This window comes from Larimichthys crocea, chromosome XIII, assembly GCF_000972845.2.
Source record: "Larimichthys crocea isolate SSNF chromosome XIII, L_crocea_2.0, whole genome shotgun sequence".
Taxonomy (NCBI): Eukaryota; Metazoa; Chordata; class Actinopteri; family Sciaenidae; genus Larimichthys; species Larimichthys crocea.
Window position 1 is genome coordinate 44845589 of NC_040023.1, and position 16371 is coordinate 44861959.

The following is a 16371-nucleotide window of genomic DNA, read 5'->3' on the forward strand; positions in this document are numbered from 1 at the left end:
AAGGACATGTATTTATTGGATGTCTTTCATTTAAGTTATCTTAAATCACCTGTCAGACTGCCCAGATTAGACTCTCACAATAACTTTAGCCTCAAACACAAAACTACACAAAATCAATTGTTTATGATTTATGATCATTTATTTTACCATAATCTAAAAAATAAATAAATCTACAACCATTATCAAGTTGTGATCTAGTACTACAACCTGAGAATCAATTTCTTATCCTTAAAATTAGTACCTTGCCTTAGCCTATACTTATAGAAAATAGTCTGTAACTTTAATAGACTTAATTTAGCTTATATTACACTCTTTGTCCAAATTTATCCACCTTTCCCCCCAAATTACGCTTTTATTTTGAGAGGACACACGCCCAAATGTTCAACTCGTCGCCAGCTTGACGCAGCTCGGCTGTGAGTTGGTTTCACTCGCCCCCTTGTGGTGAGATCTCCTGGGAGCAGGGAGGGTCAGACTGGAGGCATGACAATGGCAGCTGGCTGGATTCCACTAAACACTGGTGGAGTGTTTATGTTGATGATATTTATACACGTAGACCAGCGGAATAAAATATAGCATCAACAGGAAGGCCTGAAAAGGAGGTTTTTAGAGGCCCTAAGAAGTGATCATCAGATGATCATTATATGAATACTTAAAAATTAATTATTGTTGTTGTTGTTGTTGTTGTTGTTGTTGTTGTTGTTCTCTTTTTTGTTATTAGGATTATTATTATTGAGCTAGTAGCTCAGTCCATAAGGACTTTGCTTGGAAACTGGAGGATATCTGTTTCAGCATGGACCACAGTATGAAGTGCAAACTGTCAGCAGGAGAGGTGTCAGTTCACCTCCTGGTCACTGCAGAGGTACAAGGTACCAAACCTCTAACTGCTCCAATGGCACCACTACATGGCTGCCCATCACTCCATCATCTCTCCACATTTGCATGTCTATAAACCCTAAAGAAATTTCCCCACTGAGGGATTAATAAAGTTCCTCTTCTTCTGCTGTTGTTGTTGTTAATATTATTATAGACCCTTTATTTTAACTATCTGAGTTTGAGTCTGCATTGTTGTCCTTGAAAATATAAATATAATAGTTGTTTATAAAATCTAGTCCACTCAAGTCCACTTGGATATTTTCTAGCTCTTTCAGCCACATCTTGTGCGTGTGTTAAACCAGCATTACATGGGTGGCCTATTTATAACATAATATGTGATTTTTGTGATTTGTTCCTGAGCTTATACTCAGTCATGTATACAATATATATAATATAATATAATTATAATATAATATAATATAATATAATATAATAGCAGCATTGGTCTTTAAGCCCCATTTATTAGTTCATAATGACTTTAGCCTTCAAATCCCTCATGTACTGCACAGAGGTTTATAATATTCCTCTGATACTCCTACAGCAGCTTCTACAGTGTACAATGTCAAATCTCCGGAGGGATTTATTTCATTCGCCTGCTGCATGATGTCAGCAGGTTCAAGTCTCACACAGTAATTTTGCTTTGGGACTAGGCCTATACAGAGCCTCAGATATGGACGGCTGCCCGGCTCCACTGTTCGTCATCGCGTTTTTTCCAGCGTCCTCCTGCGTATGCATGTATGCGACCGACGGGCTGATTTCATAACGTGGGGAGGAAGAGAGGAATGGGGCTTTGAGAGCGGATGAGCACCAGACCCGGTAGGCTCTATGCACCAACAGTGTTATCTCTATTCCCGCGCCATGCAAACGGTGCACTAGAGGAGATGCGGTAGTGGAGGCTGCTGATGCTGCTGTCCGATCAGCTGTTTTTTGTGTCTTGAGCATCATCGCCGTGACGGCCAGAGAGATCGAGATCAAGCTCCGGAGCCAGGGACACCGCAGACCGGATAACAGAGGATGGAGTTTAAGCATCTGGTGGAGGCGGCGGAGAAGTGGTGCTCCGGTAACCCGTTCGACCTCATCTTCGCCGAGGAGGACGACGAGAGGCGGCTGGACTTTTACGCAGATCCCGGCGTCTCCTTCTACGTGCTGTGTCCCGGCGGCACCGACAATTTTGTGAGTGTGAGCCTCTGCAGGGCCTTAAACTCCGTGTGTGTGTGTGTGTGTGTGCGTGTGCGTGTTCTTGTAGGTGTGTCGAGGGTGGGTTGGAGGTGGGGTTGTCCCGGTTGGTCCCGGTTTTTCCAGCTGATGGACATAGGGGAGATGGGGAGGGGGGCTTTGGGCGAAGATTAGAGGGGATGATGTCATTTCACTTTGGGTGCACACCCCCACCCCCCTCTGTCGATGGTGTTTTTTCCTCCATCATAATCAACTGCGATAACCCTCTGAACCACAACACCATCAAGCTGGCCAAGTTAAAAAAGCACGAGGCCTGCACATTTCAAAATAAAAGCCCTACATACCATTACGCTGCATTTTGAACACAAAGTATATAATTAAAGATGAATACATAACCATATCATTGGAGATATAAGTAGCAGATTAACTGTTTTTTATCATAAATTATAATTTTTGTAACATTCATTTTATTCACATCAATGAAGGCCAATGTATGCTGCCAAAAAAAAACCCCTCAGATTTGACATTAGATTAGTGTGCAGATAATTATCTTCATACTTAACATGTTCTGCAGACACACAGCAGCCTAAATAATTAACAAAGGACGCATTTTCATGCTTTTATTTTGAAGGAATTATTGCCAGTTTTCTGCTCTGATCCAGTGTTGAGCCCAGATTATCCCTGTGAAACCCTATGCTCATAAAACAATGTTTGCCAAGACTTTTCAGTCATATATTCTAATCTCCCTTTGTGTGTATGGAGGACAAAAAATGACCCAAGCGTATATACATTTTTTAATTTGATTTAGTCTTTATTTAACCAGGAACTATTGAGATTAAAAACCTCTTTTTCAAGGGAGTCCCGGCCAAGACAGGCAGCAGCACAAATATGTAGACAATGATACAACATATAGCAACCTAGAAAAATAATAAAAGTACAATACAAGCCATGAATTCAACAACATTAGTTAAAAAAACAGTACTCAAATGATTTAGTCTCTATCTCTTTTAATATGGATTTAAAAGCATTTAAAGAAATCAGATCTTTGAGTTTTAAAAGTTCTGTTCTTAGCATAAATTAATATAGAAATAAATACATGCAAAAATAAAACAAAAAGCTTTTTTCTTTCATTACTGGAATGTGTTTAGTTTTCATTTATTTCTGTATTTAATTATTTATACTTTTGTCTTTCATACCTATGATGGTCGTTTGGATGAGTTCTTCATACTGGAATGGTGGAAAAATACCAAATTCGTTCATTCTAGTTGGAAAGTTAAGACCCAGAGTTGAACAAAAACAAACAAAAACTTGTTAAAGTTTATAAAGTTGTTAAAATCACCTAAAGTCCAGAAACCATACAGAGGATATAAGCTCACTCCTCTGATCATCTACACACTGTCTTCCCACAGCTCACTCTCCATATCCTATAACATCGTGATGCAGATGTGGTTGTTGTGAGCCCTTAAACTTCCTGAGGCAAGATCCACCCAGTTCCCTCCTCCTGCTCAGTGACAGGGGCTAACAGGGCGGGGAGCAGATGGAGTTGACCCAGGAGCCAGGGCGTCTGTTCAGTCAATAACACATTATGTCACACCAACCATGCCTGTGTTATGTGTTTACAGCAAGCCTTGCCCACAGTCAGCAGAGTAGTACCACTTAAGGAGAAGCTTCACATTCATTACAGAGAAAGATAAAAAAAAATACACACGACAAGATACAGGAATTCAAATACATGATGTTGTTCCTTTTGTTTCACTTTATCTCCCTTACAACTCTTCTGTTTCTGAATCTAATGCATGTCAGCTGCTGCAGCCCTGACACACATGTACACACACATTTCTCAGCTATGCTCTCTCAAAGCAGCTAGAATAACTCTCTTTCTCTCTGCAGGACTCTTGAGATCTGGTTACTCTCGCTCGATCAATACTGCTATCAGCAGGGTGTCTCACATGCTGTCTCTCTCTCTTTCTGTCTCTCAGACACACACAGTCCTTTTCTCTCTTGCTCTGGTTTTCCACTCATAGCTGCCCCGTTCGTTCACTAGAGGGCATTGTGAGATCAGCACCGCCGTGATAACTGTGCAGCTCACACATCACTGTTTCAGCTCTGTAATTTCCCTCAGGGTATGTCTTTGTAGTTTTCAGTCATTCAGGTCATGTGATACAGTGTTCAGTAGCTGATAAACAAGAGTGATTGGATTTGCTTTGTGAGATCTGCTGAAAGATGAGGTTTTGCCAGTGCAGCAGAGGCACACCCACCCATGTGAGAGTCCATTCATCAGTGTCATACTGGAACAACACTCCCAGAGCAGCCATAACAGGAGGGCTCAATATTATCTCTGTCTACAGCACTGTGAAAAAACTGTTTCCCCAGGCTGATTCACATGACTCTCACATGACCCCTATCACACATTATGAAACCAAATCCCATACCTTTTTGCCTTAAAATTACATGAATTCACCCAGTAATAATGAAGACATTAAGGTGCATTTAATGGGATATTTAAGGGGATAAATAATAGATTGTAAAATATTAAGGCATTGTTTTCCTGACACTAGGTCGAGGGGTTTTGCGCCCATTAAAAAACCCTTAAGTGGTGCGTATGCAAATTAACGAATCAATAAAATATCCTCATGTCATGAACTCCTGAACTTTGACCTTAATTAAAAACTTAAGAAATTAAAGTTCTGTGGTTTTCTGGTCATTTTATGAGGTTTAACAGAATATCCAAAAATCCCTTCATATTATCACCTGATATCCCAACAATCCCAAATGATTTCCTAAAATTAGAAAAACCAAACATCATTCTCTTGAAGTAACCCAAACTATGACTAACAATGCATCTAGACTACACTACACATTAATGATTAATTATAATCTGCTTTTTCCTTTACACTAGCTGCTTCTTTCCTCCACGTCAGTTTGCACACTTGGCAAGGCACCCCTATTAGCATTACCTAATACATAACCTAACAGTATGGCCTTTTGACTCCAATTAAACAACACTAACAGTAAGTGATGCAGAATTTCCTCAATCATCTATTTAAGCAGGGAGGCAACACCTTGTACTAATGACTAAGCTGATCTCTAATCAGCGCAGAACTCTGATATCTATGAAAGTGTGATATCAAATAATTACAAATTACCCCAACCTAATACTGTTTTATTGGCCATGGAATAGCCCATAAGCACACTAACATTTCTGACCTTAAGTACTCACCAGACGGAGTTTAACCCAGGTTGTACACTTCTCAACCCTCAGTCTAGACTAGCTTTGTGGTCAGAAAGAGTTCCTGAATAACATTTTCATTCATAAACACCCGGTGCTTTCCTTCTTAAACTCAGTGGCTACAGTGCTGAGACAGTGCATTTCTAGTAACAGCAACACTTAACACAGCTAGTGAAAAACTGTAACCTAAAAAATATTGTACAGTTCAGATTTTATCATCTACTATACAAACAATCCTTGAGTCAGATACATACAGGTGCCATCAGGATTTCATTTTTAACTAGCTTACACATATAGTTATTTTCTGACACTTTTCTTGGTGAATATTCAGGACTTTATCTATCTTACTGTGTCACCACGGCTTGTGTTATTTCCACTTCTTTGTCTGCTGCATGTCCTTGAAGAAATGTCTCTTTATCTGGTTTAATTGCTTTGTTCCAGTTTTTCTGTGCTGTTTTGCCCCTGACCCAGCTTTAGTTGTTTTCTTGTTAATTCCTATAAGTCATGTGTCACTATACAGCACTATATGACACTACAGTGTGACAGGATTACATCACTTAGTATAGAGCATTGAACCCACTTGTCTACTCGCATGACTACTTGCTAATCTTTGTTTATCTGTGTCCACAGCATGTCTGGAGTGAAAGTGAGGACTGCCTTCCCTTCCTACAGCTGGCCCAGGACTATATCTCCTCCTGCGGGAAGAAGACTCTGCTGGAGGTGCTGGAGAAGGTCTTCACGTCCTTCAGGCCTGTAAGGAAACAAAATAAAGACTCTTGGGAGTCAAAGAGTTTTTCTTTTTTAATAGACATCAACCACAGCATGTTGCTTGCTGTCTCTGGCTCTGTTTCAAACTTGATACATTCTGTTTGCTCTGGTGCAGACAAAACATGTCAAACTTTACCGAGAATTTAGATATTTTAATGCTGCCTTGCTTATCAGCAAATGATACAAAAGGATGGGTATAAAACATGATTCAAGGCCTTTTATGAATTCTTAGAACACTCTTGTCTATCTTTCATACTGTGTGATAAAATGTTGAGGAGTCACCCCTTAAATCAGGCTATAGTCCATTCAAAGCAATGTAATACATTATAATTAATTATTTTATCTAATAAATGAGAATAGAATTTAGTATAAGCCCCCAAGTGTGCACCTTAAATGAAAATCTAAGCTCCTTTTAATGTGATTTGTTCCAGATCCATCGGCCAAATCTGGGCGATGAATGTTATCTTACTTCAGTAGAAACAGCTCGCTATAGGTCTGCTTACCTGAAGCTCACAACTTAAAATATTGTACCACTAAAGGCTGTAACTTCCTGGGGCCTCAGCTGGTTGTCTGGCAACCGGTGATAATGAGGAAGTTACTTTACCCAGCCAGGAATTTATCTGGCACATTGCTTCACATGAATAGAAAGAAAGGACTATAATTATTAATTCTTTGATTGTCTCCTCTGTTCTACGCTACACTATCATCAACAGTGTTAACGCGTCTAAACAGATCACTGCGTTCCCATATAAAAAAAGCTGTGGATGAACCAAGACACTGCTTTCAGATCAGGTGATACACAGGAGTACATCAATGGCTAACCTGAAGAGCGGCATCTTATGTTTCCTTTGTAGGAAAGTGCCAAGACTGAGCTCCCTGCAGACCAACAGCCCCTCCACACTGTCCTAATGCTTGTAAGGCTGCTTGGCCTGAAGGCATCCTAGAATGCGTGCTCAGGGCCTTTGTGGGACAGCTGACTGAAGTCCTGGCCAACATCTTCAGCCTGTCACTGGCCCAAGCAGCTGTCCCCTCGTGTTTCAAAACCACATCCATCATGCTGGTGTCTTTATACTTAACTGCAGTGAGCCTTAATGACTTCCACCTTCACCTCAACAGGATGAAGTGCTCAGAGAGGCTGGTCTGGCTTTTCTCAGAGCTATCACCCACACTGAACCCCTTGAATTTGCAAAATATTGCAACTGCATTATCTCGGACCAGAAAGCACAGCAGAGGGTGGCGAAAACTGCCCAGCACATCACCAGTTCTCCATTCCCCACTACTGAGGCTGTCCAATCCAAGCAGTGCTATCCAATCCAGTCACGGTTCTTTGTGCAATGACAATAAAGTTAAATCTAATCTATTTTTTAAATACCATGTTGTGGATAATATGGTAAATGCTGTGGAGTGAAAACAGCTCCAGAGTGTAGTGGAGTCCATGTTAAGTATTTAACTTTACTTAACCTTGAGCAAATATACTTCAGTACTTTCCACCACAGTTTCTACAGTATGTTGAATTGAAGAGATTAATCCAATTGTTAATACAAGGCCTTAGATCACATTTTACCCGTACTGAGTGTTTGTTTGCCGAATAACAAGGCATCATAAAACTGCCTTCTTACAAGACAGAAAGAAATTGTGTCAGTGCTATTTAGACGCACACATCTTATGTTACAAACTCTAACTACACCTTCTTCTTCTAACCCCGTCAGCTGCTGGGTCTGCCAGACTTAGAAGACGACAGTTTCGAGCATTACCACGCTGACATGGAGGGGGAACCAGGGCCCGACCACCAGCAGATGGGGGTCAGCCAGCAGTGATAAGCCTAAAGACGAGGCCTGCTCTGAAGCTCTGGGGCTCAACTCATCCGCCCAAAACATTTAACAACACACACATTTATCCAAATACACACACACACACACACACAGACACACACACACACACTTACAGTCAACTTGCTAAAAATGCACCACCATGTTCTTGAATGTCTCAGTGGCTTTGCTTCCCAAAGAGTGCACTCAGTTGCACTGTGTTGACCCCCCGTCCCCGTCCCAACCAAAACATACTGACACAGACACACACACACACACACACATTGGGGCTACGTGATCACTGGCCATGTACAATGCAAGTATCATAATCATTCACCATCTGGTTAGTTAAAGTTCCACAGCACAGCAATATTACATTGGCCTCAGCTGGCTTTGTTATGCAGAAATACAGTCAGATGTTACCACAAAACACGCGTTTCCCCCGTCGGTTTGGAGATGAATGTGACAGATAACCTACTTTCTCTGCCTGCCTGTTTACACAGAGGATACGAGAGCTAGATGAAAGATACATGGGCGAAAACTGACGGTTTGTGGCCCCGCGAGGCAGTTGGAGTGACGCAGATAAAGAGCGGCGGGGAAGGAGGGGAAAAAAAAGTGGTATCTTTTTCCACATTGTGGAGGGTAAAGAAGGAATGTGGATGTGTTATTGTGACGTAGATTCAGGTGGGGGCAGCTCTCAAACTCTCCTGTTTTAAACACTTAATATAGTTGTGTAGGGTTTTCGATCAAAAAGCATTTCACACATCGGCTCCTCATGTGGAAAATTTAAAAAAGTGTGCAGCTTCAACAGTAGCATGGATCATTTCTTGAGGTGTGTCTCATTAGTGTTTCCAAGGCAGTACACCTCAAAGAGTTTCGAGTCACTTTATGAGGGTGTTTTTAATCAATGTTACTATCATATGACCATAACAACAAAGGCCCACGCTGCAGCTTCAGCCCTTCCTGGTTTGGTTGTCTCATTGTCACATGACACCCTAGTTCTGTCCTGTAGTCTTCCTTCCTGTTTGCTGGTGGTTCGCCCCCAATCTGATGAGACACCTTCCCCAGAACTAGCCTCTTTTTTTTTGCGTGCGTTGTTTTTATGAATTCACCGGCTTCTTTCCAGGTTTTTCTCATAACCATACATTTTTTATTTCAAGTGCACACCCAAATCCCTGAGTGATTATCACAGCAGGGGAAGAGAAGATATTTGTTGACATCCACCCCTCTGCCTAACCCTGTTTTCTCTATTCTCCCAGTGTGTGTATGTCACATCCAGTGCACTGCAATGCTTCAGGCCCAGCCGATCCACATGCAGGACTGTTTCAGAGGTTCATCTTTAGCCCGTTTACTTTAGCTTGTAAATGTTTGTCTTTTTATTGCCTATTTGAATGTTTGTCATGCAGTGTATCTTCTGTTTGTCCTCCGATGTGTGTGAAATTGTTCAATAAACCGTGTGAACAGAGCGACCTACAGGCTGTTTCTCTGTTTTTGTTTCTGTTTTTGTTTCTGTTTTTTTTTTTGTCTTGATGCCCTGAAGTTACTGGAACACAAGGCGCCTAACATGGAGGGCTTTTCATATTAGACTGGACTGGTGACCTGCTGCTGTGCCAACAACCCGCTGGTGTTACTGGGGTTGACGTCAGGAGCCACCTGACGCGCACACTCAGAGATGATGTCAAGCTGGAGACTGGAAAGAGAGCAACAGACAGGAAGCTGCGGCTCAGCCTTCAAAGTAAAAGCACAACATAAAGGCGTCACATACAGAGGGGTTCATGGATGTGCATATGTGGAGAGATGGTGGATTGATGAGCAGTTAGGGGTCTGGTACCTTGCTTAAGGGCACCACGGCAGTGCCCAGGAGGTTTTCATCTGTAGCTTTTTGTCATTGACTACAAGAAATCGCACACCCAAACAGTAACATTTGAACTTATAGTTTTACACTTGACTTCTAAAGGACACTGTGGTTGCAGTCAGTGTGAAATGCCTGATAGTCTACATGAAAAAGGCTTTTTATAAAAAATATTAATTTGGGTTATTTGTCCAATTAAAATTGACATTTTTTCAGTGATAATAATCAGACAACCCTCAGCACACACACACAAGTTTCAAAGTATTACATTGACATATAAACATCTAAGGAAATACCTTATTATTATCTTATTTATGATTAATTTTTTACACTTTGTGTACAAGTGAATTTCCCCAGTTTGGGATCAATAGAGTCAATATTATCTGAACATCCAAATGCATTAAACCTTTCATGCAAGAGTGAAACAGCAGACTAACATAATTCCTAGGCAATATTATGACAATAAACTGTAACTGCGTAATACCGGTCCTGCAATAAATGGCAGTGTTTAACATTAATTAATTTAAAACCAATAATCGACCAAAACAATATAGCAACTAAGACAAATGGTTCATGCATCTGTGGCTCAGCTGCATTAGTATCAAGTAGCAATACACAAAAGTATTCTGTTTCAGTGGAAGATTTCCTGGAAAATTACCTGCTAACTTGAACCACTAATTACTTTACAAATTAAGTTTTTTTTATACAAAACACATGAAGCGCTTATAAAATATTAGATATCGTTCTAAACTACTGCCCAACAGTACAGAAAAAAATATTGTCCTCTTGTATTACATATTTAATATTATTTTATGGCTCCAGCTTCTTGAATGTGCAGATTTTATGTTTCTACTTAATTGACTTCAGCAAAGGATCTGAATACTTGCTCTACCACGATTAATGGATTGTTATTATTGGTACATCATCATATAATCAGCACTGCATCATATTCAATTAACTGTTTGATAGGAAGACTGATCATATGTTTGTGAAATCTTAATATGGAGTAGCTATACATACACAGAATTTATTTCTATAGTACAGTAACATCTACAGTTTGACATCGTATTTTTTACCCTAAGTGGTAAATTCACCGCTTTTACTTTGAAGGCGAATGTATGTTACCCTGGTGAACTTTGGGCAGTTTGACAGAGCTGCCTCACAGGGGGGAGGAGGGCAATCCCTGCTTTTATTTTTCTTTCCAGACGGCCACAGTTGAGCACAAAAACAAACTTGAACCAGATGGACTGTGTGTCGACACTTGCGCCAATGTCCTCGTCTGAAGCGGAGGAACTGAAGATTTACACCAGAAGAGATTTTACCTTTTTATTTTTCCATTGTTGAAAAAAAGGGAAGGGCTCTGCCAAAAAAACAAAAACAAAAAAAAAACGACCATTTGGAAATTAAGTTATGCGTCAGTGAGTGCGCACTTCACGCAGAGCGCACTGTGAAACTTTAAGATGTTGGATCGCATCGCATTTATGGTTGTCCATGAATCAGGCTTTATTTCCTTTGTTGGTGTCAGTTCACTGTGAGTGTCATGTGTCGTGGCTAAAAAACAACAACAACAACAACTTTAAAACGCACAAAAAACCTGTGGAGGTAAACGTGAGACAGCATGGGGACCAAACAGAGCAGCCCAGTATTTGATGGCAGAACTCGAGCTTATTCCAGCTCCGATCTCCCATCTGGAAACTCCAGCGGGGGGGAAAGGATTGCGGGGTTCAGGTACACCAATGGACCAGATGGCCCCCGGATCAGGTACACGGGTGGTGGGCCAACAAGCTCCGGGCGTAGTATACCGGCCAGCGGCAGGTCAGGGTCACACGTACTCAATCAGAGCCTCGATGGCACGGATGGTGACGACGAGGGCCAGCTGCCTCCTGACGGCCACAGGCTCCTCATAGGGTCCCTACCGGCTCACCTGTCCCCTCACCTGCTAGGAGGTAAGATTGCAACCATAAAACATCTGGAAAGAAGGCAGTCACATACGTGATATGTAATTGTTCAAACTTTTCTCCTGCTTTCCTCTTTGTTCCTGAAATATGACATAGTGGTGTATTATATATATATTATATAACAGTCGTGGCCTGTTCTTTGTTCACTGTGTATTATCATTATCATACCCATGGGCCATTTTAATCTCATGTGGCATACCTGTAATATTTCTGGTCTGAATATGAGTTCAGTCAACATGTAAGTTCATGCACAGCAGAATACCATATGTTTATGATACTCCTATATGACACCATAACAGTTGCTCTCAAAGTTTCTTAGTATTTTTCCATTTGACATGTGATACCTGGCACATGGTAATAGCGGTGTGATGATGACTGAGCCCTTTGTTTCGCACTTCTGCTCTTTTATTGTAGCCACAGGTGGCTCTGTTGTACTGTACTGCCGTCTGTCTTGGTTTAAACTCTCTTCTTGTCTTGCAAAACTGGCTTGTTTTTCACTCCGGCTGAGAGGGAAGAGTGCATTATGTAGGTCAGCAGATAAGGGCTTCCTGCTGGTTACACATTGCCTGACACACACACACACACACACACACACACACACATATGAATACAAACTTCCTGAATCCTCCCAATGTAGTCACTTCTCAACTGGTGGTGCCATCTCCAAACCAGCCTGCAACCGTACAGGCCTGATATAACAGGACTGTGACGGTGCTCTGACATCCCTATCACTGGAAACAAAAGAAATCCTCATTGCTGTTGCACTTGGCTCACGCCTCCATTTCTTCATCTTTCATAACCCAGTCAATAAATGTACGGCTGTATTTTAGTCTCCCCTCCCTCTGATTACCAGCATGGGTAATTGCCCTGATGAGGAAGTCTAATCATTAAATAACCCCATCAATAACCTTTGCTCAGATCAAATCCATGTGATGTGACTCTGCAGGCCTGACACTGTTTCCACTTGTCCTTCTAAACACATGACACAAACATGAGGTTTACACACCAGACACTGAGATAATTACCACCAGCATATTGTGCATTTGTAGTCGTTTTTTTGCCTCAGGTGTTATAATGTTAAACAAGACGTTAGCTTATCTCAGACCGACCATGCAGCACCTGGCCTATTCATCTTTGTGCAGCTGAGAGGGTGCACAGGGTTGGGAGGCCATTTATATGTGGGTCAAATTATGAGTTAATATGAGTAAATATGAATATATCTCATCTTAAAGATGTGTTTGAAGTTTGTAATGAGCAATGACACCTAAACATTGTATGAGTAGGTAAGAGAACAGATTGTAACAGATTGTTGAAACTCATGCAAACTGTCCCACGCCTTCTGCTGTGTACATATCAATAAAAAAAGCTATGACAGAAACGTTTGCCCGTCCAGGTCCCTATCATGTTTTTGTCTTTGTGTTTAACCTCCCAGGCTTCCACTGTCCTGTTTGCTCCAAGTTTATGGCATCGGATGAAATCGAGAAACACCTGCTCATGTGTTTCAGCAAAACGCGCCTCACCTACAACAGTAAGATAATTTTTTGTTCAAAACAAACATGCAAAACGATATGTGGACATGAAAAGGGACAAAGCTGGTGCAGCAGGCTGGCTTAAAACCACACCAGTTTCCAGTTTTCAGATCCTTTACTAAAATAAAAGTTGCAGTGCCAAAATGTACACCCTGGACAACTTGCCAGTATTAGAGTTATATCATTTAATATTACATTAGTTTCCACCATTTTTGTCTTTTGGCCCCTTAAAAAATGTATGTCTGCCTGCAACCCCTCTTCATGGGTTATTAAGGTGGACTAACAGCAAATGTGTGCAAAAATATAAATATTTTTTATTTTTATGACCCCCACATTGGGAACCACTAGAAATATATTATCATAATATGTGTCATTTTTACTGATGTATTACTTTCAAATATCTCAAAATCGTATTTAAATGGAGTACAAAACTTTCACCACTGTCTATGTTCCCTTCCTCAGTCAAATTTTTATGTAATTGTGTTTCTGCAACTAGATGATGAGGATGATCATGTGCAAAGTCTTGCATGAATTGAATTCTTAGAACTCACAGTCACAGAAATGCACCTCTGTCACACTTCATACAGTGCAGCACGAAACCATCAAAACAACTGAGCACCTGTGTAGTGCACACACAGGAAAAGCAAACACATGCTTTCTGTCGACGTACAACTTTCACTACACACACTTCCTGCAAGCAGAGACATCCCAGGCTTGAGAGAGTAGATAGCTTCACATCTTTAATAGTTGATGCATGTGTGGATGCACACACATACACAGCTGCATGCATATTTCTGCTAAATATACAACACATGTGTAGCTCATCAACTGCAGAGTCTGTCTTTGGTTAATGCAGGTGCACAGATGAGTAAACCCCATACATCCATCCCTTTTTTCTTCATCTGACTCATGCAAATAGTTTTAAAGTATATTTGAATGACTCTATCTTTACCTTCCCTGCAGGATTCATTTCAATATGCCTGCACAAAAACAGTACTAGTTACTCCTTCGCCTCAGGCATTGACACTAGGGCCTGTCATAGTTAAATATGTCACATAAAAGGGAACTTCATCTCAGTTTGATCTGATCAAACACTCAACTCATACAAAAACAAAACACAACCTATTACCACTGATGAGTGCATATTTACCCACTTTGCAAACTGTAGAGGAACGCCAGTTCTCACCTGTGCACAGCTGTCAACAGGTATTCAGGTACCAAATATTAAACAGATGGTTATGTGACTGAACTTCTGACGCATTATTTGTTCAGCTCTTTTTCTCAGTTTGCCTCTGTCTGTATTGTGTTTCTCAGAGGACATCCTGTCTAGAGACTCTGGGGAATGTGCCATCTGTTTAGAAGAGCTGGAGCAGGGAGACACCATTGCCAGGCTGCCCTGCCTCTGTATCTACCATAAAGGGTAACTAACGCACACATAAATGAACAGATTGTAGATGTAAAATACACCATGTATAGTGTTTTTTAAAAACATGCCATCTATAGATGATTTAGCAACATTTTAATGGTGATCGGTAGAGCTAAATGTAATTCAGCTCATTGTTCAACTTCCTTTGTTCATGAGAAAAACTTCCCCATCGTTCTCCTCTTCCTGTTTTAGGTGTATAGATGAGTGGTTTGAGGTGAATCGCTCATGCCCGGAGCATCCCGCGGACTAGGAGCTGCATGAGTACAGTTTCAGTCAACTGTCCCTGTACCTCACCCCAACACTGTCTGTTCCAGCTGAGCTCCTCAGGGATTGTAAGACATTATAGTGTACAGGATTTTTCATATTGCCTCATGGAATATTGGTGGACTGTGGATATGTTTCTCTAGACGTCGTGGGACGTTCAAAAGAACCACTGATGGAGTCATTTTGTCTCCAGAAATATTATGTGAATGTTCCTTATGCCATCTGCTGGTCTAAAGTGGGTTCATGCAACCTGGGATCTGAACTGAACTGTTTTGCTGAGCAGGGTGTGGTTTTACAGCAGAGGACATGTATAACCAAAATGGTGGGAGACTAACGTCTCTTTCAGCAGAGATTTAAGGTTCAGAAAACCGAAGGCTGATGTTGTGCAATTTAAACAGCCATACAAAATTATATCAGCTTTAAGGGATGATTACAGTGTTGATGGTGGTTAGGAAATAGATATTAATTTTATTGCAATATTTGGCTATCGTTGTTTGTTAAACAATCATGTGTCCTAGACCAAATAGTCTAATGTGAAATAGTATGACTTTGTTAATCACCAGGCCTTTCAGAACCACAGTAATGTGATTGTGTAGTTTAGTGGTGAGATTAAATATAGGCTCAAACATATCTAATGATGATTCATGCTCACTCAAAGGAGTGTCATAATATGCTGCTATGTCATAGACTGGAAAGTTTTCTTATAACCTATGAACCTTTGTTCATTGTACTTTCTATTTGTACTGTAATGGATTGCACAAGAATAAATGTTTTGTCTTGTCTTTTTGTCTCTTTACTCCATACAGACTAGATAGATAGATAGACAGATGGATAGAGAGATGTCTCCCTAGAAATGGGCATGTAGGAGCATGCGGGTAAAGATAGCTTGTGAAGGAGAAATTTCATCATCTGAATGTACTTTACTCATATGTGACAAATCACATTATTGCATGTTCAAACCAGTTAGAGACTTAAGAGATATTTTTTTTTTTAGCTAATATGTGTTTTATGACCAAGTCTGTTTACTGATTGCAGAAATCTTGGAAACTTAAAAATCCATTTCCAAGTTTATTCTTATCAGGGTCATGCGGGTTGGAGCTGATCCCAGCTGACATTGGGCAAGAGGTGGGGTACACCATTGACACGTCGCCAGTTTATCACAGGATTCAAACTGACTTAACACCTATGGGCAATTTAGAGTCGCGAGTTGACCTATTAACCTGCATGTCTTTAGACTGTGGGAGGGGCTCATGCAAACTCCAATACAGTGCCATCCCTTACAAAAGTCAAAAACAACAAATCTATCTTCATACCAATTTTAAAGATAGTCTTGTTTTTGTGGACTGTGTTTTGATAGTTCCTTAAGAGGTTTTGGTCTCTTAAAGAAAGTATATTGAAGAATTTGAAACACCTTTTGAAATCATCATAAAATTAATCTGACTGACTGACTTGTCATTTGCTTGTGGAATTATCCACAAATTAAACGTT

The 16371-nt window shown here is 40.7% G+C and overlaps 2 protein-coding genes across 2 annotated transcripts; both read left to right on the forward strand.

Annotated features, from left to right (window-relative positions):
* Positions 1–1525: 1525 nt before the first annotated feature.
* Positions 1526–9323, forward strand: mturn (maturin, neural progenitor differentiation regulator homolog (Xenopus)). Its single transcript, XM_010750366.3, has 4 exons — positions 1526–1689; positions 1813–2046; positions 5909–6031; positions 7756–9323. The coding sequence occupies exons 2-4, from the start codon at positions 1888–1890 to the stop codon at positions 7861–7863; spliced, it is 390 nt and encodes a 129-aa protein (XP_010748668.1). The 5' UTR covers positions 1526–1689; positions 1813–1887; the 3' UTR covers positions 7864–9323.
* Positions 9324–10856: 1533 nt separating this feature from the next.
* Positions 10857–15665, forward strand: LOC104934653 (E3 ubiquitin-protein ligase ZNRF2). The gene is made up of 4 exons (XM_010750367.3): positions 10857–11652; positions 13097–13192; positions 14508–14613; positions 14812–15665. The coding sequence occupies exons 1-4, from the start codon at positions 11325–11327 to the stop codon at positions 14867–14869; spliced, it is 588 nt and encodes a 195-aa protein (XP_010748669.2). The 5' UTR covers positions 10857–11324; the 3' UTR covers positions 14870–15665.
* Positions 15666–16371: the final 706 nt, after the last annotated feature.

Bases quoted from the DNA above. Each gene is read 5' to 3' on its own strand.
- mturn (XM_010750366.3), top strand. From the start codon at position 1,888: ATGGAGTTTAAGCATCTGGTGGAGGCGGCGGAGAAGTGGTGCTCCGGT. The intron at 2,047-5,908 runs GTGAGTGTGAGC...CTGTGTCCACAG, and splicing joins CCGGCGGCACCGACAATTTT to CATGTCTGGAGTGAAAGTGA. The intron at 6,032-7,755 runs GTAAGGAAACAA...TAACCCCGTCAG, and splicing joins TCTTCACGTCCTTCAGGCCT to CTGCTGGGTCTGCCAGACTT.
- LOC104934653 (XM_010750367.3), top strand. From the start codon at position 11,325: ATGGGGACCAAACAGAGCAGCCCAGTATTTGATGGCAGAACTCGAGCT. The intron at 13,193-14,507 runs GTAAGATAATTT...TGTGTTTCTCAG, and splicing joins AACGCGCCTCACCTACAACA to AGGACATCCTGTCTAGAGAC. The intron at 14,614-14,811 runs GTAACTAACGCA...TTCCTGTTTTAG, and splicing joins CTCTGTATCTACCATAAAGG to GTGTATAGATGAGTGGTTTG.